The 24,764-nt window shown below is 66.3% G+C and overlaps 5 protein-coding genes across 7 annotated transcripts in view; 3 read left to right on the top strand and 2 right to left on the bottom strand.

The window, feature by feature from the left end:
- The window catches only part of ACAP3 (ArfGAP with coiled-coil, ankyrin repeat and PH domains 3), a 118,944-nt gene that overhangs the window by 62,925 nt on the left and 31,255 nt on the right, over positions 1-24,764 (top strand). The gene's annotated exons all lie outside the window — the stretch shown is intronic.
- Positions 556-14,867, top strand: DVL1 (dishevelled segment polarity protein 1). 3 transcript variants are annotated; one of them, XM_050786034.1, is made up of 16 exons: positions 556-798; positions 6,655-6,724; positions 6,929-7,050; positions 7,255-7,358; positions 7,605-7,743; positions 8,727-8,820; positions 8,935-9,004; positions 9,170-9,309; positions 9,749-9,825; positions 9,908-9,975; positions 10,121-10,273; positions 10,907-11,038; positions 11,285-11,452; positions 11,537-11,743; positions 12,997-13,034; positions 13,540-13,632. In XM_050786034.1, the coding sequence occupies exons 1-15, from the start codon at positions 629-631 to the stop codon at positions 13,005-13,007; spliced, it is 1,725 nt and encodes a 574-aa protein (XP_050641991.1). In that variant the 5' UTR covers positions 556-628; the 3' UTR covers positions 13,008-13,034; positions 13,540-13,632. The 3 variants fall into 3 exon arrangements, with proteins under 3 accessions (XP_050641991.1, XP_050641984.1, XP_050641973.1); XM_050786027.1 differs by lacking the exon at positions 12,997-13,034 and having other exon boundaries at positions 10,121-10,198; positions 13,540-14,867; XM_050786016.1 differs by lacking the exon at positions 12,997-13,034 and having other exon boundaries at positions 13,540-14,867.
- On the bottom strand, positions 14,825-19,021 carry TAS1R3 (taste 1 receptor member 3). Its single transcript, XM_050785839.1, has 6 exons — positions 18,539-19,021; positions 18,137-18,437; positions 17,269-18,051; positions 16,951-17,154; positions 16,694-16,814; positions 14,825-16,565 (listed from the first exon to the last, which is right to left on the bottom strand). Exons 1-6 carry the CDS (start codon positions 18,856-18,858, stop codon positions 15,607-15,609), a joined length of 2,688 nt encoding a protein of 895 aa, XP_050641796.1. The 5' UTR covers positions 18,859-19,021; the 3' UTR covers positions 14,825-15,606.
- UBE2J2 (ubiquitin conjugating enzyme E2 J2) overlaps positions 17,170-24,764 on the top strand; it is a 76,832-nt gene continuing 69,237 nt past the window's right edge. The window contains exon 1 of the mRNA XM_050786412.1: positions 17,170-17,173. The gene's annotated coding sequence lies outside the window, so the exon portion shown is untranslated. The remainder of the gene's footprint in view (positions 17,174-24,764) is intronic.
- CPTP (ceramide-1-phosphate transfer protein) lies at positions 20,616-24,523 on the bottom strand. Its single transcript, XM_050786585.1, has 3 exons — positions 24,385-24,523; positions 22,443-22,637; positions 20,616-22,234 (listed from the first exon to the last, which is right to left on the bottom strand). Exons 2-3 carry the CDS (start codon positions 22,562-22,564, stop codon positions 21,712-21,714), a joined length of 645 nt encoding a protein of 214 aa, XP_050642542.1. The 5' UTR covers positions 22,565-22,637; positions 24,385-24,523; the 3' UTR covers positions 20,616-21,711.

Raw genomic sequence — 24,764 nt, 5'->3', positions numbered from 1 at the left:
GTCGGGCGCCTTCGCGGGGGCGCAGAGGGACCGGCCGCCACCTCAGCGCCGCGCACCCGGCGTCCCCGAGGTCCCTCCACCCACCCCGAGCACCCTGGCGTCCACGGGCCCAGAGCCAGGCCGCGCGGGGATGCACCGGCGAGTGTCGCGGGCGCCCGAGCACAGGGGAACGCGGGCCCAAGCGCGGGGGGGGGGCCCGGGGCGGGGCGAGCGAGGATCGCCTGCGTCTGCGCCTGCGCCCCTTGACGTCGCCGCGCGCGCTCGGGCGCCCCCCCGCGGCCACGCTCAGGGCCGCGGGCCTGGCGGTCCCTTTAACTGCGCGGCCCGAGGGGCGCAGGCGGGAGGGCGGCGGGGCTGAGCGCGCCCTCCGTGCTGCGTCCCTCGCGCCGCTCCCGGGCCGGGGGCGGATGGGCGGTCGCGGGCCGCGGGGCAGCAGTCGAGACGCGCGCGGGAGCCGGGGGCGGCGGCCGGGGCCTGGGCGGTCAAGCGGGGGCGCCCGGGGGCCTCGGCGCGGCGGGGCCGGGAGCGGCGCGGGCCGGGTGGGGCGCAGGCGGGCGGGCGGGGAGCGCCCCGCGTCCCAGCCCCGGGCCGGGCCCTGAGTGCGCGGGCTCCGCGCCGCCGCCGCGCCATGGCGGAGACCAAGATCATCTACCACATGGACGAGGAGGAGACGCCGTACCTGGTCAAGCTGCCCGTGGCCCCCGAGCGCGTCACGCTAGCCGACTTCAAGAACGTGCTCAGCAACCGGCCCGTGCACGCCTACAAATTCTTCTTTAAGTCCATGGACCAGGACTTCGGGTCAGTCGGCCACGGGGCCTGCGCGAGCCTGGCGCGCGCTCGGGGGTCGCACCTGCCAGCGCGGGGACGGGGCGGGGGTCCTGGGCGGTCCAGGCCTCCGCCAGGTGCGATGCGGGTGGCGGCCTCGGCCCTCGTGCGGCGCGTGCCCACCTGTCTGTGGTGTGGGGCGATGGCAGGCTGGGGTCCCGGCGTCCCTGCTCCCAGCCTCCCGGTCCCGAGTCCTGCCTTGGCCCGGGTCGGACTCGGTCGGCGGCATCCCTTCCATTGGGGCTGGCCGGGAGCGCCTGCCGTTGGTGTGGGCTGGGGTCAGGGGGGTGTGTGTCAGTGAGAAGGGAGCAGGGTGGGGTTTCCTAGCTGGGATGGGGAGATGTGGGGGGACAGGTTCACCAACCTGTCTGCTAGGGTTTGCAGAAGCTCCCCAGGGCTCAAGAGAGGTTCTCCTGGCCCCCTTCTTCGGGGTCCCTGTGACAGGGCGGAGGTCAAGGGCCACTGGTGGCCTTGAAACTTTATTCGCCCACCCCTGCTCTGAGCTCCCTGTCTGCCCGGTCCCCACTGAGTCACAAAGCACTTGCGTTCCCAGAGCAGCTCAGACCATCTGCTGTTTTGGGGCAGCCTGGGTCAGCGTCTCAGTGCCGGGCCTCGGTGGTGGTGGTCCAAGGCGAGGATACCCCTGCTGTGCTGAGCTGGGCCCTCTGGGACAGGGAGAAGGAGGCTGGCCGTCTGCTTGAGGCCTGGCCTAGCCCGGCCTGGCCACCAGTAACCTGAGTCCCCAGTCCCAGCTCAACAGTGCTGGGGGCGGGCTCAGGCCTCGTGGCCCCAGGACGTGAGCCTCTGGCAAGCTGTGTCCTTGTGTGTGGCCGCCTCTTGGGATTGTGACATTAAGGCTGTTTCATGCATTCTGTGGTTGCAGGGTCCTCAGGCAACCCCAGGTCCAGTCAAGCTGGATCCGCTCTGGGGCTCTCAGGAGGCCCAAAGGACATCTGGACAGCTGTACTTTCCTTCCCCACCCCCACCACCAGGCAAAGCAGAGAGGGCAGGGTGCGTCCTTGGCAGCCTCTGAAGGCTGGGCGCTCCCCGCTCTGCTCGGCGGCCCTCCTGCCCGCGCCAGTCAGGTTGGGCAGGAGGGGACGGTTTGTTTTCTGAGTCTCGTCCGGGCTCCTCCCCCACTGGGGCACCTTGCAGTCCCTGCTCCTCTGGGCCTGGGCATGGGGCATGTGTCAGGTGCTTTTGTTTTTAACTTAGTTTATTATTCTAACAAAAGTTACCAAAGTCACTAATGCTTTTCATCACAAACGTGTGCCACCAATAAATGCGTGGTGAGGCGGTGCCCAGCTCCCAGGTTCTGCTCCTGGACCATGCTCTGGGATGAAGCCCTGGGGGAGTCCGCCTTCTGCTCCTGACACCCACTGGGGGCTGCCCAGGGCTGAGACGGCCTGACTGTTGCCCCCATACACCTTCCCACAGTGGCTGCATGTACCCGGGCACATTCGGAGGACCCGGGGGCTCCTGCGCCTGGGAACAGGGTGGGCAGGTCTGAGTGTCGAAGCAGGCTTGGGGATGCAGCCGGGAAAGAGACAGGGGAGCTTCAGGGTACAGCTGTGGAGGCTGCAGGCTTACAGGGAGCTGGGAGGCAGTGGGGCTGCGGAGGTCAGGGCTGGGCTGGGCTGTGGGGCTTGGAAACAATGGACTGGGGTGATGCTGGAGTCCTGAGACGGGGGCCTTGCTCTGTAGCCTTCCAGGTCCTCTGGCTGCGATGGGGGGCCTTGCTCTGTGTCCTTCCTGCTCATCTGGCTGGTGGCCTCAGGAGCCTACGGAAGACCCCTGTTGATTGCTTCCTTGTTCCCTTCTCCTGAGTTCTACCTGCTGAGCTCTCGGCGCTGTCTGTTTTGTGGAATAGAACTCATGTGGGAGGGGCTGGTTGGTCAGTCATACTCTAGCTTAAGTGAGAGCTGAACTAGACACTGGCTCTGGATACCAAGTGAATGTAGCTGGAGGTGGGGGGAAGAGAAGGCAGGTCCTGGCTGGTCTGGGGTGGCCTCCATAAGAGAGGGAGCCTCAGGCTGGGGACCCTGAGGAGGCCCTGGTGAGTCGGGGGTTCCTGTACCAGCCCCTGCTGCATTCTCAGCCCAGCCCTGGTTCCCCCGGCCTAGGCTCCAGAGCGTGACTGACCACCTTGCAGTGCAGGGAGCCTGGGTCGTGGCCACAGCCCCGTGCCCTGGGCCGGGCCCCACTCCCCACACACGGCTTTGGCCCAGTGGGAGAAGGTCCCCTGCCTGTCCTCCACTTTTCATGTCCTGGTCACAGGCATTTTGTCCTAGGATCCTCAGGGCTGGGAGGAGGGCAGAATTGGGGAGGGTCTCCATGTGGTGCTGGGTTTGGTGGTTGGCAGGGGTCTTGCCCAGACTTTGGCCGAGGCAGAGGAGGGAGGGTGTTTGGCTCCGGGTCCTCGCTACTGGGTGCGTGGTGGATGCTGGGCCTGCTGGACTTGGCATCGAGCCTGTCTGTTGGGCACAGCTCCCGCAGTTCATCTCCGAGGTGGGGATGACCCAGGCTCAGGAGTGGGGGATGGGTGGAGGCAAGGCTGTGGGCCCAAAGCCCCAGTCCCCGGGGCCGCCTGCCATGGGCCTGGGTGTTGTGACAGCTCCTTGTGCCCTGGGTGGTGCTGTAGGGGGCTGTGGAGTTGGGGAGGCTCTGCCTGGCCTGGGCTGCTGGGGGAGTTCCCACTCTGTCCTCCCTGGCTGTGCCACTTGGGGTCTCCGACTCAGCCTCTCCGTGCCGAGTGCCTCCCTGGTGTTGGGAGTTCACCTACTGCCCTCACAGCCATGGCCAGGCAGGGACACTCGAGCCTGTGTGGCCTGAACCTGGGGAGGGGGCTCAGAGATCCCAGGACTCGGCACCACCTAAAGGACAGGCTGGTGGAGAGCCGCTGGCCCTAGGGTCAGGGGTTGGGAGGCTGCAGATCCCCAAGGCTGAGGGCCCTGACCTGGGGGGTGCACAAGGGGATCTGAGGGCACGAGATGGCTCTGCGCCACCAGCTCTGGGCCAGCTACCCCTGCCAGCTTCCATCTCTGCCTTGGGGGAGTGGGGGCATTCGGGAGCACACCACATCTGCGGCAGCTGGCTGTGGCCTCTGGGAGTCTGAAGGGTTCTCTGCATCCTGTGTGGCCATGCTGGCTCCCAGGGCGCTGCCTCTGCGTGGATTCCTCCCCAGGGTGGATGTGTGGGGGCGGCATGCAGAGGTTAGCCAGGCCTCACAGGGAATCCCAAGGTAGGGGCACAGTGCTGGCAGGCGCACCCCTGGTAGCTGCCCTGAGTTTCATCAGAGGCTGCTCCAGAGGTGTGGGGACCCCGCGTGGTGGGTGTGCCCCCAACGCCTGGCCGGCCTCCGGCACCCTCCCCGATCTGGCTGGGGTGCGGACAGCAGGGCTCTGCCTGGGACCTGGGTAGCTGACCCCTGGAGCCCCAGGCATGCCCCACCTTCCCTCTGTGCTGTTTGGGTCCTGCTACCTTTCTCCTGGCCCAACCGGGCTTGGGTCTACACCTGCCACCAGGGGCAAGGGAGGACTTGTAACAGCCTGTTGGGCTGAGGAGGGCGGAGGGAGCGGGGCCTTTGGGCCCTGGCTGGACCTCTGTGCGGGGGCAGGGAGCAGGGACATCCCAGGCAGCCTGGGGTCTTCGTAAGGCCCTGGCTGGGTGGGCAGTGCGGGCTTGGGCCACTCTGGATGGTGGGAGGGGGCAGGGCCTTCTGCTGGTGAAGCCAGGTGGGCATTGCCCTGGGGTGCTGGGTGGCCGAGTGTCTCCCTCGGGTGAGTCAGAGGGTGCTGGGTGACTGTCTCCCTTGGGTGAGTCAGAAGGTGCTGGGGTTGGGTGCGGCAGGCAGAAGCTGCCGGCCAGGCCACCTGGGGCCATGTGTCGGGCTGAGGTGGGGACCCTGTTGTGGTCAGGTCCCTCAGAGACAAGGGCTCACTGTGGGCCCTGGTCTCCTGGCGGCAGTTGGTGGTGGCCGTGGTGTCCATGGGGCCTGCCTTATCCTGGGTTTCTCCATCCTTTCAGGTGTGACAGCCTCTCACTGTGGCAGCCTCAGCCTGGCATGGGTCATGGCCTTACCTGGGAAGGCTCCTGTGTGGGGGCAACAGACATGGAGGGGTCTGAGAAGTGACCTTCTCTGCTCTTTGGGGGCGTCATGGCCATGGCCTGGCCCTGGGAGGCCTGGGGAGGCAGCTGCAGGACCCTAGAGGGCTGGAGAGGGGTCTCTGCTTTGGCTCTGCCTGCTGTCTTCTCTGTCCTGAGGCTTGGGGCCTCTTGCCAGCAAGTGGGTGGGCCAGGGCTTGGGTGGGAGTGTGGGTTTGCCACTTTGCTGGGGGCCTCCTGCTACCTGCCGCTTCGGAGCCTGGCTGAGTCAAGGTGCCCTGGGGCCAGGGGACCTGCAGTGGCCATTCGGGGTGGCTCTGTAGCTGGCAATGGGGTTAGCAGCCACAGGGCGCTTCTTGCCAGGTGTGCGGCCAGGCCCAGCCCCGTCTCTGGGCTCCCATTTCTCCACTGGGCCCAAGTCCTGGGTGTGGAAAATGCTGCTGGGCAGGGCAGGGTACCACGAGGCGGCGTCGCGATCCTACCTGGCCTGCCTCCTGGGCCCTCAGAGGTCAAAGTGTGAATGTTGACCACAGCCCTGCCTGCCTTGCCCCTTGGCCCGGGCACCCGCCCCTGCTCTCTGAACTCTGAGCTCAGGTCACCCGGCCTCCTCCTGGTTCGTGTCCCCTGACCCTCTGCAGCCTTCCTGGGTGCCCTCTGCCCCATTCCCAAGCCCATCTGACCCGGGGGTGGACTGGCGAGGCAGCTGGCCAGCTCGCTCTCCCAGGGGCTTTGCTGGCTCCGCGTCCCTTGCTGCCCCTCTAGGTCCTGAGGTGCAGGGAGGCCTGATGAGTGGAGGTCTTTGTCTCCCTGGCTAGGTGGACAGGACAGGAGGGTGGTGGGCTGCCTCTGGGAACCAGTGTGCCCTCCCAGCCCACCTGCATCCGTCCGTCGGGTCTGAGTGTCCTTGAGCATGGACTGTGAGCCTGGCTAGGGGTGCAGGGCAGGGGTCAGGCAGAGCCCGCTTTCACAGAGCCTGACTCTGGGCAGGCAGGCACAGGGCCTGGGACCTGAGGGTGCTCCTGAGACGTCAGGAGGGTGGAGTGGGGCCATAGGGCGTGGCCGGCCTGATGGAGAGGAGGCTGCTGGGGGATTTGGGCTCCTGGTTGGGAATGACAGATCTGAATGCAGGGGTGGGTGCAGGTGGTCTGATGCCCTGGCTATTGAGGGGTTGGGGGCTGGTCTGGAGCTGGCTGGGAGGTGGAGCAGTGGACCTGTGGTTTAGGGCAAGAGACAGGGAATAGCCTGGGGAGGCTTGGGCCCCGGTAGGTGTAGCTGCTGTTGCTGAGGAGGCTGGGGCCTGGCCCTGAGGAATCCCAGCGTGGGGGAAGCCCTTGGTGGGGGCTCCAAGCCCCAGGACCAGATGAGGTGGGGGTGGTTGGAGACAGCGTCTGGGGCCACCACATACATAAGTCTGAACCGAGGGCAGCTAGGCACAGGGGCTTTCCCAAGGAGGCCTCACCCCAGCTGTCCCCCCACCTGGGGACTGGGGACCTTTGACTGAGCCTCCCCTGTGGGGATGTCCACAGCCACTGTCACCATGCTGGGGGGTGGTGGCCCAGGATGTGACGGAGAGGAAGGACGGTTCCCGAGAGGAGAACGCGCTAGCAGAGGTGTCCACAGAGTGACATTGTGTGGGGAGGGGTGGTGCCTGCTCTCCAGGCCTCACCTCTAGAGCCACAGGGTCAGGCCCCCTAGGTGGGGCCTCACAGCTGCATCTGCCTACAGGGTGGTGAAGGAGGAGATCTTTGATGACAATGCCAAGCTTCCCTGCTTCAACGGCCGTGTGGTCTCCTGGGTGAGCCCCTGCGTCTTGGCCCCGAGTGCTCGCCTGGGGAGCATTCCAGGGTGGGGCTCTTCCTGGGGGAGGTGGTGGGTGTGGGGAGGCCCTGGCAGGCTGGGTGCGGATAGGGCAGTATGCTGGCCCCCCGTTCCCTGGGCGCCCTGAGGAGGCGACCTGAAGGCGGGTGGGCTGCCCCGAACATGCGTGTTCCCTCCACAGCTGGTCCTGGCTGAGGGTGCTCACTCGGATGCGGGGTCCCAGGGCACGGACAGCCACACAGACCTGCCCCCGCCTCTCGAGCGGACAGGCGGCATCGGGGACTCCCGGCCCCCCTCCTTCCAGTAAGGGCACCGTGGGCACTGGGCCCTGCTACCCCAAGCCCGTCATGGGGGACGCTGGCCAACGGGAGGGAGGCCTGCCTGGGCTGGTAGACGGGCGTGGCACCTGCTGGGGCTGGGGTCCCACGAGCGAGGGGAGGCTGGGCTGGGAGGCATATGAGGGGCTGGGGCCACAGCCTCCCCACCTGCCCTGCTGTTGTTGTACAGCCCGAATGTGGCCAGCAGCCGTGACGGGATGGACAACGAGACAGGCACGGAGTCCATGGTCAGCCACCGGCGGGAGCGTGCCCGACGCCGGAACCGTGAGGAGGGTACAGTGGTCATATCTGCCCTGCTGTGGACCCCCAACCTCCCTGGGACCCCCATGAGCCATGTTCCTACTACAGCAGTTCCTGTCCCCCAGCCAGTGGCAGTGCTTGGGTGGAGGCTCAGGCCCAGCGAGCCCACAGTTGAGCCACCAGCTCCCAGACCCACAGGCATGTAGCACTGCCAGACAGCCTCAGACACACGACCTCTGGGAGACGCTGCATTCAGCTCCCAACCTGCTGCCCCCACAGCCGCCCGGACCAATGGGCACCCAAGGGGAGACCGACGGCGGGACGTGGGGCTGCCCCCGGACAGCGCGTCTGCCGTCTTGAGCAGCGAGCTTGAGTCCAGCAGCTTTGTGGACTCGGATGAGGATGGCAGCACGAGCAGGTGCGTGTGTGCCCACATGCCAATGTCTGTGTATGTGATGTGCATGTGTCTGCATGAGCTGTTTTCACATTACACGTGTCTGCGCACATTACACATCTGCATGCAAATGTGTACATGGTGCACGTGTTCCACAGGTGTTTCACACTGCACATGCCTGCGTGCAAATGTGTGCGATACTCATGTCTGTGCGTGTGTGTCTGAGGTGTTTTCACATTGCACACGTGTCTGTGCGTGGGTACCTGTGTGCAAATGTTTACATGATGTGCATGTCTGCGTGTGCACATGTGCGTGAGGAGTGTGTTTTCACAGTGCAAGTGTGTCCGTGTGCATGTGTGCACGTGTGCAGGTGTGCATGTGCAGGCGTGTGTGTGTGCAGGTGTGGGTATGTGGGTGCATGTGTGTGCAGACGTGTGTGTGCAGGTGTGTGTGTGTGCACGGGTGTGCATGTGTGCGTGGGTGCATGTGTGCAGGCGTGCGTGTGTACAGGTGTGCGTGTGTGCGGGTGCATGTGTCCACGTGTGCGTGTGCGGGTGTGCATGTGTGCAGGCGTGCAGGTGTGCGTGGTGTGCGTGTGTTTGCATGTGTGCAGACGTGCGTGTGTAGAGGCGTGCATGTGTGCGCGGGTGCGTGTGCAGGCGTGTGTGTGCGTGTGTGGGTGTGTGTCTACAGGCGTGCGTGTGTGTGCAGACGTGCGTGTGTGCAGGTGTACGGGTGTGCATGTGTGCCAGTAGTGGAGGTGGCTACATGTGTGCCCAGTTTGCCTGTCTCTGGGATTTTTGTGTGTGCTCACGTGCACATCACGTGTGCGGGGCCTGGGGCGTGGACGTCAGGCACTGAGCCTGCTTTTGAACAAGCCTGGCCTGGACCCCCGATTCCCAGGTTCAGCCCACCCAGCATTGTGGGGGGGCGGAGTCCCCCCGCCCCCCCGCACCCCCCGTCCCGTCCACGTCTAACTCCTCTCAGCTCTGACGGCCTGTCCCCAGGCTGAGCAGCTCCACAGAGCAGAGCACCTCATCCAGGCTCATCCGGAAGCACAAACGCCGTCGGAGGAAGCAGCGCCTTCGGCAGACGGACCGAGTAGGCAGCGGGGCGGGGCGGGGCGGGGCGGGGCGGGGCGGGGCGGGGCTGGGGAGGTGAAGTCAGCGTCAGGCAATCCTGTGCCCCTCACACATGCCCCCCTCCCCTCCGCAGGCCTCTTCCTTCAGCAGCATAACGGACTCCACCATGTCTCTCAACATCGTCACCGTCACGCTCAACATGGGTGAGGCCTCGGGGCGAGGGTTGGGGGCGGGGCGAGGGTTGGGGGCGGGGCGAGGGTTGGGGGCGGGCAGGGGCGGGGCGTGGCCGCAGCTCGCGGCTCGGCTCATCGGGGTGATGGTTGCGGGCAGGGGCGGGGCTTGGTGGTGGCTCACGGCTCTTCCGGCAGAGAGACATCACTTTCTGGGCATCAGCATCGTGGGGCAGAGCAACGACCGCGGAGACGGCGGCATCTACATCGGCTCCATCATGAAGGGTGGGGCAGTGGCCGCTGACGGCCGCATCGAGCCCGGCGATATGCTGTTGCAGGTGGGTCTGTGGGGACTTTGGGGTGACGTGTGGCTGCGGGTGGGTCTGTGGGGGTTTTGGGGGGACGTGCAGCTGTGGATGGGTCTGGGGGTTTTGGGGGGACGTGCGGCTGCGGGTGGGTCTGTGGGGACTTTGGGGTGACGTGTGGCTGCGGGTGGGTCTGTGGGGGTTTTGGGGGGACGTGCAGCTGTGGATGGGTCTGTGGGGACTTTGGGGTGACGTGTGGCTGCGGGTAGGTCTGTGGGGGTTTTGGGGTGACGTGCGGCTGCGGGTGGGTCTGTGGGGGTTTTCGGGGGACGTGCAGCTGTGGATGGGTCTGCGGGGGCTACAGGGTGACTTGTGGCTGCGGGTGGGTCTTTGGGGGCTGCGGGTGGGTCTGCGGGGGCTGTGGACTGAGCTGCACACCCTGCCTGCACCACCCTAATCCCCACCCCTGCAGGTGAACGACGTGAACTTTGAGAACATGAGCAACGATGACGCCGTGCGGGTGCTGCGGGAGATCGTGTCCCAGACGGGGTGAGCGATGGGGGCGCTGGAGCGGGAGGGGCCAGGCAGGGGGTACCATGGGGGCCTTGCTGTGTGACCACCATTCCTGCAGGCCCATCAGCCTCACCGTGGCCAAGTGCTGGGACCCAACGCCCCGAAGCTACTTCACCGTCCCACGGGGTGAGTGACCCTCGGGGTACACGGGGCGGGATGGGGAGGGGGCGCCTACCCAGCCTGAAGGCCTCTCTCCTCTGTGCCTTGCGCTCTGCCTTCCCACACCGTCCGTCTGTCCACCTGTCGTCATCGCCACATGGCGGCCACCCAGCTGACCCGGTGCGGCCCATCGATCCCGCCGCCTGGCTGTCCCACACGGCAGCTCTGACCGGAGCCCTGCCCCGCTACGGTACGAGCCCCTGCTCCAGCGCCGTCACGCGCACCAGCTCCTCCTCACTAACCAGCTCCGTGCCTGGCGCTCCACGTAAGTGGCAGCTCCCGAGGGCCCCAGCAGAAACTAAGACTTGGAGGGGGCGTCTCTGCCAGCCTCCGGCATGGCCGCCTGCGGCCGTCATGGGGCTGTGACGTGCGTGTTTCCCATCCCCAACACCCTGCACAGACGTGTGTGCACAGGCACCCGTGCCCACCTTGTGCAGCCCACCCTGCTTGTGGTCTGTGTGTTGGGAGCAGGGGATGTATGTGGGGCCCCTATGCGAAGCGCACCCAGGGAGTCCCAGGCAGGGGCCAGGTCTCCACTCTGCTTCCTGCCGCTAACATGACTAACTACCTGCGCTCTCGGGCGGGGCGTGCGGGGAGGGGGAGGGGCCTGCCACGTTCTCATTACGCCCTGGTCTGCGGGTTGGGGTGTCCTCAGCCCAGTTTGTGCCTAGCATCCTGATGAAAAGTGTCTGCAGAGGAAGGAGACGAAATGTCCAATCCCCTGCCCACGCCCCAGCCTCACGGGGGTCCATCCTGCAGTGGGTCAGGGCCCTGCTGTCATGCACCCTCCAGCCTAGGCCCCCGGCGCTGGCTCCGCCCAGAGGCTCCCCTGGGGGTGCAGGGCCCTGAGTCCCCCCGCCTTCAGCTGCTGGGGCTGAGGCGGGGCTGTGCTTTGCAGAGCTGGAGGAGGCGCCGCTGACGGTGAAGAGCGACATGGGTGCCGTCGTCCGGGTCATGCAGCTGCCAGACTCGGGACTGGAGATCCGTGACCGCATGTGGCTCAAGATCACCATCGCCAACGCCGTCATCGGTGAGTGGCCGTCCCCGCGGGCCGATAGCGCCAGGGGCGGGGCTGCGTGCCCGGGGCGGGGCTGCGTGCCCGGGGCGGGGCTGCGTGCCCGGGGCGGGGCTGCGTGCCCGGGGCGGGGCTGCGGGCGGGGCTGCGTGCCCGGGGCGGGGCTGCGTGCCCGGGGCGGGGCTGCGTGCCCGGGGCGGGGCTGCGTGCCCGGGGCGGGGCTGCGTGCCCGGGGCGGGGCTGACCGCTGCTGCCGGCCAGGGGCGGACGTGGTGGACTGGCTGTACACACACGTGGAGGGCTTCAAGGAGCGGAGGGAGGCCCGGAAGTACGCCAGCAGCTTGCTGAAGCACGGCTTCCTGCGGCACACGGTCAACAAGATCACCTTCTCCGAGCAGTGCTACTACGTCTTCGGGGACCTGTGCAGCAGTGAGTGGGGCCGCGGGCTTCAGGGCGCGGGGGAGGGGAACGCCGGCGGCCCCTCCGCCGCCCTCACCTGCCGTCCCCCACCAGATCTCGCCACCCTGAACCTCAACAGTGGCTCCAGTGGGGCTTCGGATCAGGACACGCTGGCCCCGCTGCCCCACCCGGCTGCACCCTGGCCCCTGGGTCAGGGCTATCCCTACCAGTACTCGGGGCCCCCGCCCTGCTTCCCGCCTGCCTACCAGGACCCGGGCTTTAGCTATGGCAGCGGCAGCACCGGGAGTCAGCAGAGTGAAGGTGAGAACCCTGCCCCCACCCACTGCTGCTCCGCCCCCAGCTCCACCCCACCCCGCTGCTGCTCCGCCCCCAGCTCCACCCCACCCCGCTGCTGCTCCGCCCCCAGCTCCACCCCACCCCAATGCTGCTCCGCCCCCACCCCACCCCACCCCCCCCGCTGCTGCTCCGCCCCCAGCTCCACCTCACCCACTGCTGCTCCGCCCCCAGCTCCACCCCACCCCAATGCTGCTCCGCCCCCAACTCCACCCCACCCCGCTGCTGCTCCGCCCCCAGCTCCACCCCACCCACTGCTGCTCCGCCCCCAGCTCCACCCCACCCCGCTTCTGCTCCGCCCCCAGCTCCACCCCACCCCGCTGCTGCTCCGCTCCGCCCCAACTCCACCCCACCCCGCTGCTGCTCCGCCCCCAGCTCCACCCACCCCGCTGCTGCTCCGCCCCCAGCTCCACCCCAGCCCCCTGCTCTGCGCCGCTTCTCTGCTGTGCTCCACTCCGTGCTCCTGCTGTGTGCTTGGGCCCTGGGTGGGCCCCTTCTGGAAAGGGCAAGTGCCAGGGGGATCCAGGAGCCTGTGTGAATGGGGAGGACAGGGAAGCGTCTCACACATGGGCAGCCTGGACTCCACCTTATCTGGATGGAGTTGGGAGGAGGGGCCTCTGGGAGCCTGGAGGCCTGGGCGGCTGTGCCTGGTAGTGTTGGCGGCTGGTGCTTCTCCTATGGTAGAGGCAGGAGGCCAGGAGACCATGTGGCCAAGGGCCATGTGACAAAGACAGGGCAGGGGTGGCCAAGGAGTCAGACGGGGTCACTTTCTAGGCCCCAGGACACAGGAGGGTGGCAGCTGCAGCCTGGGCAGGGAGCCCGATGTGGATGGTGCCATGCACAGCTGTGTGCCCGTGGCTGGGATGTGTTCGGGGGGCCAGGGGATCCAGGGTGTCCCTGAGGCATTGCCTGGTGGAGCAGAAGCGCCAGTGGGTGGGGCTGGCGAGGCCAGCGGGGGTGTCTGAAGGCTGGGGGGGATGCAGGTGGCGGCCCGGAGGGCCCAGGAAGGAGGACGAGAGAGGAGAGGCGGCCAGAGGGTGTGGGGCCACAGAGAGGCCACACTGGGTGTCTGCTGACTCTTGACTGGTGCTTGTACCCGCTTAAGCCCCACCCAGCCCGCGGTCAGGCCCCACTGGTGGCGGGTGGGTGCCGGGCGGGTGCCGGGCAGCCGGGCAGCCGGGCGTGTAACTCGTGCTATCCCTTGCCTTGTGCTGAACAAGCCTTAGACTGAAGGACTAGCGGAGTGGACCTTGGGCCGGTAAGCCAGGGTCCCGCCGGGCGTCCCTCAGCATGTCCCCAGCTGGCCATGCCCTCCAGCTCCCACTGCGTCTTGGGAGCCCAGGACGGGGCTGAGCTGAGTCGTCCGTCAGCCAAGGCCCTGGGTTGGGGGGACAGTGGGGACTCGGGTGGGAAATCCAGTATGGCCATGGGGGCACCGGGCACGAGGGGCCCTCGCTGGCACCTCAGTCTTTCAGCCGCAAGACCAGACCCTCAGCTCAAGCATCGGGGTGAGGCGTGGGGGTGCCCAGCTAGCTCCAGGATCCTGTCCACCTGCTACTGCCCCCACCAGCGCGTGCCTGCTGCAGCTGCCCCTGCGACCCTGGGGGTGCCGGCCCTGTCCTCGCGCCTGCATGGCTGCCCCCCCCCCCCGTCCTGCACGGGCCACCCTTCCTGCCCGGTCACTTGGCGCCTGGCGGGGGCTGTTCTGGACGTGACCGGGCCTGGTGCTGACGGTCTCCTCTCCCACCTGTTCCCGCCCCCAGGGAGCAAGAGCAGCGGGTCCACCCGGAGCAGCCGCCGGGCCCCAGGCCGTGAGAAGGAGCGTCGGGCGGCGGGAGCCGGGGGTAGCGGCAGCGAATCGGATCACACGGCACCGAGCGGGGTGGGGAGCAGCTGGCGAGAGCGTCCAGCCGGCCAGCTCAGCCGTGGCAGCAGCCCACGCAGTCAGGCCTCGGCCACCGCCCCAGGGCTCCCCCCGCCCCACCCCATGACCAAGGCCTATACGGTGGTCGGGGGGCCGCCCGGGGGACCCCCTGTCCGGGAGCTGGCTGCTGTCCCCCCAGAATTGACTGGGAGCCGCCAGTCCTTCCAGAAGGCCATGGGGAACCCCTGTGAGTTCTTCGTGGACATCATGTGACTCGCGCTTGCCCTCAGCCCTGCCCGAGATGGGGAGCCTGTGGTCCTGCTGCACACACAGCTCGCGTGGGCTTGCCTTAGTGGGGGCCAGGCCGGGAGGCAGGGTAGGGGGGCAGGCTGGACCACCGCAATCTGCCCCAGCAGCCTGGCTGCTCTGGCTCCTGACAGCACCTGTTTCTGAGCAGCCGTGTTGCGGGCGCTCCTTCTCTGCCCCTCAGCGAGAGCCTCAGGGACCTCACAACCCCTTGTGTCTAGTGGTGATCCCTCCTAGGATGAGGAAGACCCCCTTGGGCTCTGGGCTGACCCCCACCTCCTGGATAGCTGTGCACAGGCCCCCAGAGTGACCCATGTGGGGCAACCCCCTGCAGTGCACAGGCCCCACCCATCTAACCCAGGACCGGGCCTCCCGGGGGTGGGGCTGGAGCCCCCTGGTCCCTCTGGTTGTCTGGAGTAGGAATCTAATTTATTTATTTATTGCCTGGCTAGTGGCTCGGGGGAGGAGGTGGCCCTGTCAGCTGTCCCACCTGCCCCTGACCCTTGGAGCAGCCTGCTTCTCCCTTCCTTTCCTCTCCAGCAACACAGTCGAGTCTGAAAGTATGTAGAGGACGGGACGGGAAGATGAGAGAGGGTTGGACATCCCGCCCACTGTGTCCCAGCCAGGGCAGGGAGGGACCATGGCCTGCAGGGTCGAGGGGCCCCAATGTGCACAGCTGCCGCAGGGAGGGAGGTCTTGGGGAGATGGGCGGTCAGCCGGCCTGTCCTTGGTGAGTGCACACACTGCGTGCACACGTCTCGGCCTGCACACAACCGCGGGCCTTCCTGGCGTCTCTGGCCCCCACGTGTCTGCGCTGTAGATACTGTATCAAAAGTCCCAGCGTCTAGATGGTTAACATAGAACTGCTTCTGTGTAAATGCTGCTTATTTTAAACACTAAAAAGCGTTTAATTTTATGGGACGGATGTGTGGCCTGTGCCCCTTCTCTGCAGCTGGGCTGCCTTGGAATGAGGCATGGGGGGGCTGGTCCGGCCTCCCCTAGGCTCTGCTGGGCGCTGACCCTGGACCTCTGACCCGAGACCCTGTGTGGGCCTGGCGGGGTGCTGACCTTGGACCCTGGTGGGCAGTTTTCTGTCCATGGTGCTGGACCCCGCCCCCACCCCACCTCGGCTCTGTCCCTAGTACTGGTGGCAGTCACGATGCTGTCTACCCACTGGGCCGGGGCAGAGAAGGAAGCTGGGTGCCACCCCCACCTGGGCAGGCTCTGCCCTGGGCATATGCCTGTGTGCCCCCGCCCAGCCTCCCACTGCTGTGGTGCCTGGCGGGGTGCTGGGTAGGGGCCCCTGGCAGGGCGTGGTCAGGTTGACAGGGTCTGGCTTGGGCTTGCAGCCATCTGGCTGGGGCCTCCCTGCATCCTTTTTCTGAGCTCATGGTGTGGGTTGTGGGGACCCTGGGAGCCCTCTGGGCCTCCTTCCGGAACAGTGGGTCTGGGTTACTGGGGCAGGCCTGGTCTGGGCACAGAGGGACGGGGACAGAGCTTGGCTCTGGGGCCCAGATGGTCACGGGGTGTCCACAGACGCAGGGGTCACTGGGGTCAGAATCTAGAGGAGGGTGTCTGTAGGGGGACACGGGTCAATGCTGGCTTAGGGGGATCTCAGCTGGGTCTGGGTTCACCGGGGCTGAGGTCGCAGGATCAGGGGTCACTCGTGTTTCCCCTGATTTCCTGTGTCTCCGTCGTTCCGGTCTCGGGCATCCCCAGGGCCCCTTCCCAGAAAGAACTCGGGGGTGTTGAGCTCTGGCTGCCGCACGAGCAGGTAACACCTGGGCAGGTGGAAGGCAGCCAGGATGCCCAGGACGCAGAGCAGGAGGGCACCCATCTGCACGGCGGGCCTGAGGACCACCTGTACATTGGCCAGGAGGGGCACGAAGGAGACCCAGGTGATGAAGTAGGCCAGCATGGCAAAGGTGAGGCCACGGGCACGGTTGTAGCGGCCCGGCCGGCTCTGCACCAGGAAGGTGCCCAAGAAGCAAAGGAAGGCCAGCGTGGCGTTGGTGGCGTGCACGAGGCCAAAGCTGACCCAGGAGCGTGTGCGGCAGTGCACCAGCGCCTCTGTGGGCAGCATGCGCCAGTCCGTCACCACCTCTGGCGGGAAGGCCACCAGGTACCAGGCGCACAGTGCGGCCTCCACCAGCATGGCCAGCAGCACCACCAGCCAGGCCCAGGGCCCCCGCAGGCAGCCACTCAGCCGGTCTGCCCAGCTCAGAGGCAGTTCTGACTCCGCAAAGATCTCGGCTGCCTGCAGGATGAATGTGCTCAGGCAGCCGGTGAGCGGGAGGTGGGACGAGGGCTGCTGGGCCAGGCAGCGGGCAGGGCTGGGCTGGCCAGGGAACAGGAGGACACTAATGCAGACCAGGCCCAAGCACACCAGGCCGAAGCAGGCCAGGGGCCCGCCCGAGGCCTGAACCAGTGGGCTGTCACGATGGCGAATGAACAGCCCCAAAGCGGCCAGCACGAGGCCCAGCGCCAGGCCGAACAGCAGGAGCAGCAGCAACACAGCCGGCTCGCCCCACGCTAGGAACCGAAGCCTGCGGCGGAAGCAGCGTGTGCTCCGCTCCGGGGACCACTCTTCCTGGCCGCAAAAGGTGCAGGCGAGGTCATCTGTGAGAGAGGAGGAGAAGGGCGCTGGGTGCTGGCCTTGTCCCCTGTGGGCTCTGGCCTCAGAGCTAGAACATAGCAGGACCCGCCCCTGCTGCGTTTCCACCCCCACTGCCAGGAAGGCGGCTCACCTGGGCTCTTCCGGTAGCTGCCCGCCTTGCAGTCCACGCAGTCGTAGCAGCAGGAGTGGAACCCCTTGACCCGGCGCACCTGGCCCTCCTGGCACTGCCGTGAGCACTGGGACACGGGCTTCTGCGCACAGGCCTGGGCTCGGGCTCTGCTGGGCTGGGCACGCCCGCGGGAGACAGGGACGGCCCCCACCCCCAGGCTGCACCCTGCCGTGGGGGCTGCCACGGGGACACGCCAGGTACACCCACCCTCGCCTCACCTGGTTGTTGGACGTGTGCCAGCGGATCTTCGGGCTGTCTATCCAGAGGCTGCCGTTGAACCTGCCCACGTCGTGGAGCTCGGGCACCGGGCCCTGCCACACCCACAGCTTCAGGTCGTACTCCATGTCCACGTTCCCGTTGCTGTTGAAGCGTAGCGTCAGCCCGCCCGCGTGGAAGGTCAGGTTGTACATGTTCTCCAGGAGCTGCGGGCGGGGGACGGGGCTGAGCCGCCGGCTACCTCCAGCTCAGGTGTGGCGGCCGTGCCTGGTGGCCCGGGCACGTGCAGAGGTCGGCACACCCCCATCTCCCGGGCTCACCTGCCAGGGCTTCACGGGGTCCTGCACGGGGCAGCCTGAGGCGCTGCACTGCAGAGCGTTGTGCAGGGCCTGGGCCACGCTATACACAGCTGCGTAGACAGAGAACGTCTGGTGGTGGTTTAGCCCGGCACTCACGTTCTGCAGCGTGATGCAGTCACACTGTGGGCAGCGCCGGCCCACCACGTCCTCCTCCAGACCCTGCTCCCTCTCGCCCAGGGCGGCGCAGAACGCTGGGTCGGCGGCCAGGGCCAGGCGGGTCTTCACATACTGGGAGAACTTGTGCAGCTGGGCACCCCTCTGGAGAAAGCCAAGCACCGTGCCCACCTGGGCCATGCCGGGCAGCCCCATGACCAGGTCGGAGGTCAGCCAGGCCTCGCTGGCCACCCACACCTTGCGCGAGAGCTTGCTGCTGATGCTGTAGCTGAAGAGAGCATGGGCGGCGCGCGCGGAGGCAAACAGCAGCACCACCTGCACGCTGCTCTGGTTCACCTGGTGCAGCACCTCCTGCACCTTCCCCAGCAGCGGGCTGTTGGCACGGGGCAGTGGCACCAGGCCCTCGTGTGCGATGCAGATGCCGCGCGACGCGGCCAGGGCCGAGAAGGTGCTCAGGCCCTGGCGGCCGTACTCGTCGTCACTGCCCAGGGCGGCCACCCAGTTCCAGCCAAACTCCTGCAGCAGCTCCGCGGCGGCCACCAGCTGCACACGGTCGCTGGGCACTGTGCGGAAGAAGGAGGGGAAGGTCTCCCGGGCGCTCAGCAGCTCCATGCCAGCGCCATAGCTGACCTGCAGGGGCCAAGAGGCATGTCCTGACTCAGGGGCTCCCACGGGCAGGGCTGGGTGGGGGTGGGTGATGGTGGGGGGCACCCACCTGGGGCATGAGGAAGAAGCCGAAGAACTTGCCGGTGACCACGGCGAGCTCTGACGAGTGGGGCCCAATGACAGCCAGCACGCGGGGCTGGTACTGCGTGTAGTTGCAGTAGGCGGCAATGTCGCGGCTGTCTGCCTTGGCCAGGAACATGAGACTGGGCTTCATGGCCACCACAGGCTCCGAGCACGTATCGAAGAGGTCGTGGCCTAGGCGCAGCCCCGGCAGCAGGTCCGACCTGTTGTTGATCTCCTCCACGGCCATCTTCATGGCCAGTGCCCACAGCAGGCCATTCGAGGAGAACCTGGGGCCCCATGGAGCCGCAGATGGCCACCTCAGCCCCAGCTCAGGAGCACCGCGGGCCTGGTCACCCTGACCCCAACCCGGGCTGTCCCACCTCCGTACCTGGTGCACACGGGGCTGCTGGGCCGTGTCCGGCTGCCGAGGCCAGCCTCCTCGGCCTCACCTAGGGGGAATAGCCCCCCCAGCACGTAGTCCCCTTTCATCCTAAGTTGCTGTGACAGGCACAATGGGGCCCCTGTCCCAAGGTGCAGGAGAGCCCAGAGGCTGAGGCCCAGGACAGCAGGGCACAGCATGGCAGAGGCCACTTCCAGCAGGCATGGCAAGGTGGCTGCCAAGTGGGGTCTCACGCGGAGAGAGCCCGGGGCGGGGAGAGCCCGGGGCGGGGAGAGGGCAGAGGATTTGTTTAGCAAAACCCTTGCCATCCTCACTTGCCACACCCTGGGGCCCAGTGGTGTCCTCGCTTTCTGGGCCTGAAAGTTTGTGCACTTCAGACTCTGCTTGAAGCCACTGCCAGGCTCTATGGCCAGCACTGACCGGCAGGCAGGCTCTGCTGACCGTGGCCTTGTTCACTGCCTGTGCCGAGCCCCTCGCCACCCCCCCATTCCTGGAGTTGCCCGGCAGGCTGTGGAGAGGAGAGAGGGCAAAGGGGCCTCCAGGGCTCTGAGGTCTCAGCTGTGTGGGAGGGATGCAGAGACACCCGGCTCTGGGGCTTTCCATAGGCACAGAAATGCCTCCTACCCAGCCCTGGGAGCTTCTGGCTCCAACTCAAGGCTGTGCTGGCCGGAGTCGGGGGTGGCCGGGGTGGGCCCCCTAGGCCTGCAGACCAGCCGGCCAGGCAGGCCTCCACCCTGCAGCTGGGGAGGGCCCTGGGGTGGCAGTGGTGCCCTCCCAGCCTGCTTGGGAGCAGAGTTCCTTGAGGGTCTCAGCCCTTCTGCCAGAGTCTGATGCCTAGAAGCTGCAGGAACCACATGGCCAGCTGTACTCACACTGCTGAGCCTGGCCTGGGCTACTCCTGCCTGGCAGGCACACAGGTGGCTCCTGGTGGGGATAGAGTTTGCGTGCCGGGGGGGCATGCAAACGAAGGAGGAAGGACCACAGGCAAATGAGCGGTGGCTGGAGCAGCACTGGATGCGTGGGGCCGGGGCTCCTCCTCTGCCTGCTTCGCTTTGGGGGTGCCCTTGGGGACACACCGGGCTCCGGGTGCAGGCCCTCAGAGGGGAACTGGGGGGCACTCAGCTTCAGCTGGGGCCCAGCAGACCTAGCAGATGCCACGAGGTGCACCCTGGCTGGCACCTCTTCCCCACGGTGCTGCAAGGCAGGACACGTGAGGCACATGCATGACCACAGCACACGTGTATGGCACACACTGAGCACACACGCACACAGAGGAGCATGGCACACATATGAACCTGGCACATGAGAACGCGGCATACAAATGGCACATGCAAACTGCACACACGCAAATGGCACACACATGCACGGCACACACACGCACAGCACATGCACGGCACACGTGCACAGCACGCAAACAGCCCACGCACACACCGCCCACACGCACGTGGCAAACATGCGCATGGCACAGACGGCACACGTGCACGGCATACACGCATGGCACATGCACAGGCCACACATGGAGGAAGCCCTGCCCTGGGGCCCATGCAGACCCAGGCGGTTCTCCCAGCCCATAGAGCAGTCAGCAGCCTTTGCCAGCACCAAGTGCAGCTCCCACAGACCCTGAGGTTGGGGTGGTGTCCAGGAAGACCCTGCTGAATTGTATCCCTTTCTGTCCAGGTCACTGTTGTGGCTGGGAGCGGCCCCCACCTCCACCCACACGTCCCACGCAGGCCTCTTCTTTTGCATGGAGAGGCTGATTCCTGCCCTCCCGACCCAGCTTCTTGGTCCTGGGTGAGTCTGTGTCTCTGGTCTCACCTGTACAATGGGTGTAGTGATGGGACCTCTCTGGGGGGAACGGGCACATAGCAGCCCTGCCCCCAAGGCTGGCCTTTTCTCAGGGCGTTTGTTGTGCCCTGGGGCTGACACGGCCCCCTAAGCCTGGCTGTGGGGCCTCAGCTCCCTTGGAGTTAGGTGCACCCACCTCAGCTGTGTCGCTGGGGTGAGGGCCCTACCCGCCCTCATTGGGTGACCCTGTGTCCCCTCCTGGGGAATCAGGCGCCCAGTACAGCCCAACATCCCCATCCTGGGAGGCTGTGTGATTTATTAATGTTGGAAGATGTCACATGGGTTGCCCTCCAGAAGCTCGTGCATCTGCCGGGCAGTGGGGACCGTCCCTCTGCCACCCCGAGGTGCTGGGGTCCACTGTGAAGAGCCAGTGGCTAGGCCCCAGGCACTGGATGGTGGCTGGGCTGGTTGTAGCTGTCTGGTAGCTGTTGGCTGGCCCACGCGGTCCAGGCCCTCCTGTACCGTGCCCCTCGGGTCTCCTGGGCACTGTGGGGAGGGGGGCAGGGGGAGAAAGGACATGGCGTCTCACTGCGTGTAGCAGAGTCCCAGCTCCTGGTGGTCTCGGGCCGTGCTGTGCAGACCCACAGCCGCTGCGGGAGGTGGCCTGCTGCATCTGCCGGGGAGCTGGTGCCGTGCAAGGCTTCAGAGGAGGCTGTCCCAAGGGCGGGGCCTTCCCGGGCCCTTCTTCAAGGAGCCTTGGTCTCAGCTTCTGGCTGTCCTGCCCCCAGTCTGCCTGGCACGCTGAGGGGCAAACAAGGCAGGAGAGGTGGGGAGAGCCCACGGTGCCCAGACCGCTGTTGGGAGGTTTCTGCCAGCCTGGTCATGGAGGGGACTAAGTCCCCTGGGCTCAGGGCTGCCCACCTGGGCAGACATGGGGTACCAGGACCTGGCCTGAGATGAGGACACGTTGGCTGACAGAAAGGAGAAAGGATGGAGTCTCCACGACCCGGGACCTGTGACTTCACCCCGATTTGCAGATCCGCCCCACAGGCTGGGGGGTGGTGACCTTTCAGGATCTTGCAGGCCCAGCCCCCACCCCTGCGTGCTCCGCTCTGCACCCTGGTGCGGCCTGGCTGGGCGCGTGTGTACCAGGCTGAGGGGGAGCCGTGGCTGAGGCGTCTTGTTCCAGACAGAGAGGGTGCGCCTCTTCTGGGCTGGTCCCCACCTTCTCTGTCACAGTCTGTGGTTCCTAACAAGCTCAGCTCCTAGGGGCAACAGTGGATCTCCTGTTCCTGGGGAGCCCAGAAAGCTCTGCTATGGGACTCAGCCCCGGCCACCACAGCCCAGATCTGCAGCAGGGCCCTGGCTTCCCGCCTCTAGGGCAGGTCCAGAAGGGAGTGCTCGGCATAGAGCTTCTGGGAGACGTTGTAGACACGCTCGATGAAGGGGAGGGCCTCGCCCAGCATCTGCACAGCCTGCTCCGGGGGCCCCACGTTCATGGCCTCCAGGAAGACCTTGCGTGTGGGCAGCGCATAGAAGGCCACGGTGGCGGTGCGGCGTACGATCCAGGGGTGGTAGGCGGCCAGCGAGGCGTTGTAGGAGTCGGTGCAGAGCACAGAGGTACGTGCATCCTCAGGGCTGGTGCGCAGGCCCTCCAGGAACAGCTGCAGCCAGCGCAGGGCGCGGTGCAGGCGCAGCACGGTCCGGCAGCCGGATTCGGGGTGGTGGGAGCGGCGCTCTAGGTCCACCAGCTGGTTGCTCAGCTCATGGGCCACCATGGTCTGCAGGCTGCGGTAGTGCTCGCTCTGCGGGCCGCCCCTGAGGCGCTCCATGATCTGCAGCTTGGAGACCACGTCCTTGGAGATGAACGAGAAGATGGTGCCCAGGCTGTTCAGAAACCTGTGGAAGGGAGCGGGGTTCGAGGCCTTGCCCAGGCATGGGACAGCCCGCCTGGGGTGCGGGGGACACTGCCCAGCCTCTGGGGATTCACACCCATCTGGAAACAGGCAGCAAAGCTGGTGGGGACAGGCAGTCGGGAGGCAGATGCCACATATGGGACTTGGGCCAGGTGAGCGCCCACCTCAGGAGGCAGCCCCAGCGCACGCACCTGACCAGGCCCTTCCAGCTGGCGATGTAGGGGTCCAGCAAGACCTCTTCCTTCTCATCCAGACACTGCTTGAAACTGACCAGGACGACTTTCAGATTGAAACCTGTCTCCGAGTCATCCATTTTTTGATAGGAACGGAAACAGTAAGGCTGGGGGGCTGTGTCGCTGGGGTCAGCTTGCTCTGCGGCTCATTTTCTGTGTGTGGAGGGGAACAGAATAGCTGTGATCCGGTTGCTGCTCACTGATCACTCATGCCCCTCACGGAGCTTCCTCCCAGGAGCCGCCTGGCTTTGCTCCCAGCCAAGCTGCAGGCTCTCAGGCACACCACCCTGAGCCGCCCTTCGTCAGGATTGCGCATTCACGGACCTTGGCACGGCCCCTCCTGTGGATCAGGCCACTGACTCCACGTCAGTCCCTGCTGACTCTGAGAGTGGCCCCCTCTGGCTTTATTGGACCACTCGGCCATGCCATCTGCAGCAGGTGTCTCTGCTGGTGCTTTCTTGACTGTTTTTGTTTATCTCTCTAGATGCTATATCTGTTTTTACCAGCTGAGAGATACTAAGCCCCTGCCAAGAGCCAAGCACCGTTCTAGGCACCTGGGTGCACAGGGAGTGAGCGAACAGCCATCTGGAGTGGGGTCAGATGACAACAAAGACAAAGTTCTGAAGTTGTAGGCAAGGAAACAGACACAGCGGAAAGCAGAGATGGGTGCGGGGAGCGGGGGACGCTGCCGGACAGGCTGCCCCATCTTCCTCACTGCCGCGTCCCCAAAACCAGAAGAGAGGCCGTGGGGCCGGCGCCTGCTGGATGGACAGACGCGTGTTTTCCCTCCTGTTGCTGAAACTACACGTCCCACATGGATGGGTGGCCGGGTGAAAGGTTGTATCACTCTCAGAAGATTGCCACAAGGCCCGTGTACTAGCCCTGGGGAACCCGCGAGTGGCCCAGGCCCTGCTCTGGATTCTGCTGGCATTCACACAGTCACTCCGCAGACATCCAGGCACCCATGCTTTGTGTGTCACCAAGCACCCTTGCCCTGTCTCCCCGGGTGCCCCAAGGGCCCGCACCTGCTCCAGGGAACCTGAGACTCAGCTGCATCCCACCTCAACCAGGAAGAACCCTTACCCCATTGGGCCTGCGGGTTCCTAGGCCCGTTGGTGCTGGGAGCCCTCTCCTGCCCTCCCTGGCTGCAGGGACTCCAGCAGGGACAGGGAGGGTACCCAGCTGTGGTGAGAGCTCCTGGCCAGGAGCAGGTGTGCAGGTTGCTCAGCGCCCTAGGACTGGGCCCTTCATCACTAGGGAACATGGGCTACAAGCACTGCCCAGCCCGTGGCCCAGGCTGCTGGAGTGCTGGTGCCCGGAGGGAGCTGAAGCCTTGCCTTGCAAGCCCCACAGGTTGGGCTGCGTGCTTGGCACCAGGCGGAGGCCCCAGATGTGAGCTCACCGGGCTTCAGGTGTAGGGAATGGCTGCTCCTGGGCCTCAGGAAGATGGAGTCCCATAGACTTCTAGCACGCCCCTCCCCTCCTCAGGCCTTAATTTTGTCCACTGAGAAGATGGTCTCTGAGGCTCTGGGGTTTCCTTCTTGGTCACCAGATATTCTGCGGGCCTTGCCTGCCTGCCCGCCCAGATCCGAGCCAGTGGCAAACAGGAGCTGCCAGGAGCCTCTCAGAGCTGTGGCTGGTGGCTCCGGGACAACAGGAAGGGCAGTGGTTGTGCAGGAGGCAGGCAGCTCGCCAGCCCAGGAAGGTGACCCAGGGCACCTCCAGGCCTTTCCCAGGGCAGCCCACCGGCCCAAGGTCAGGGCTGGGCGCGAGGGCGGCCTGAACACACAGCCCGGTGGCTGACAGCAGGCTGGGGGGACGGCAGAAGACGGGGCCACCACGGCGCCCCAGGCCTTGTGGGTGGAACCAGACCGTGTCGAGCTAGCGCTACGAGTCTCACCTGGAAAGGGGGCTTCAGATGGCACCGGACTGGATGGTCACCGGTTCGGGTCCCTGCTCCACCTGGGAGCCCAGGAAAGGGTGGAGGCCCGGGGTGGTGCTGAGGAGGGGCCGACCTGAGCCACGGCTCCGTCCTGCGCGGGAGCCGGGTCCTCGGCCGCCCGCCCACTCCGGCCTTCTAGGACGACGTCCCCTCCCGCTCCCGGTCCCTCGGCGACCTCCGTACCCTGCCGGTTGGGTTGGGCAGGTGCGGCCGCCGAGCCGGAGCCGCTCACCTCGGCCACAGCTGCCGTCCGGGCCCCGCCCTCGCTCATCGCCCCGCCCTGTCCCGCTCTCGCCCGCCGCCCTGATTGGTTGGATGCTGCCCAATCAGGAGGCCCG

This window comes from Macaca thibetana, chromosome 1 (assembly GCF_024542745.1).
Source record: "Macaca thibetana thibetana isolate TM-01 chromosome 1, ASM2454274v1, whole genome shotgun sequence".
In the NCBI taxonomy this organism is placed as follows: Eukaryota; Metazoa; Chordata; class Mammalia; order Primates; family Cercopithecidae; genus Macaca; species Macaca thibetana.
Note: the sequence above shows the minus strand (reverse complement) of the source record. Positions and strands in the feature narration are given on the sequence as shown.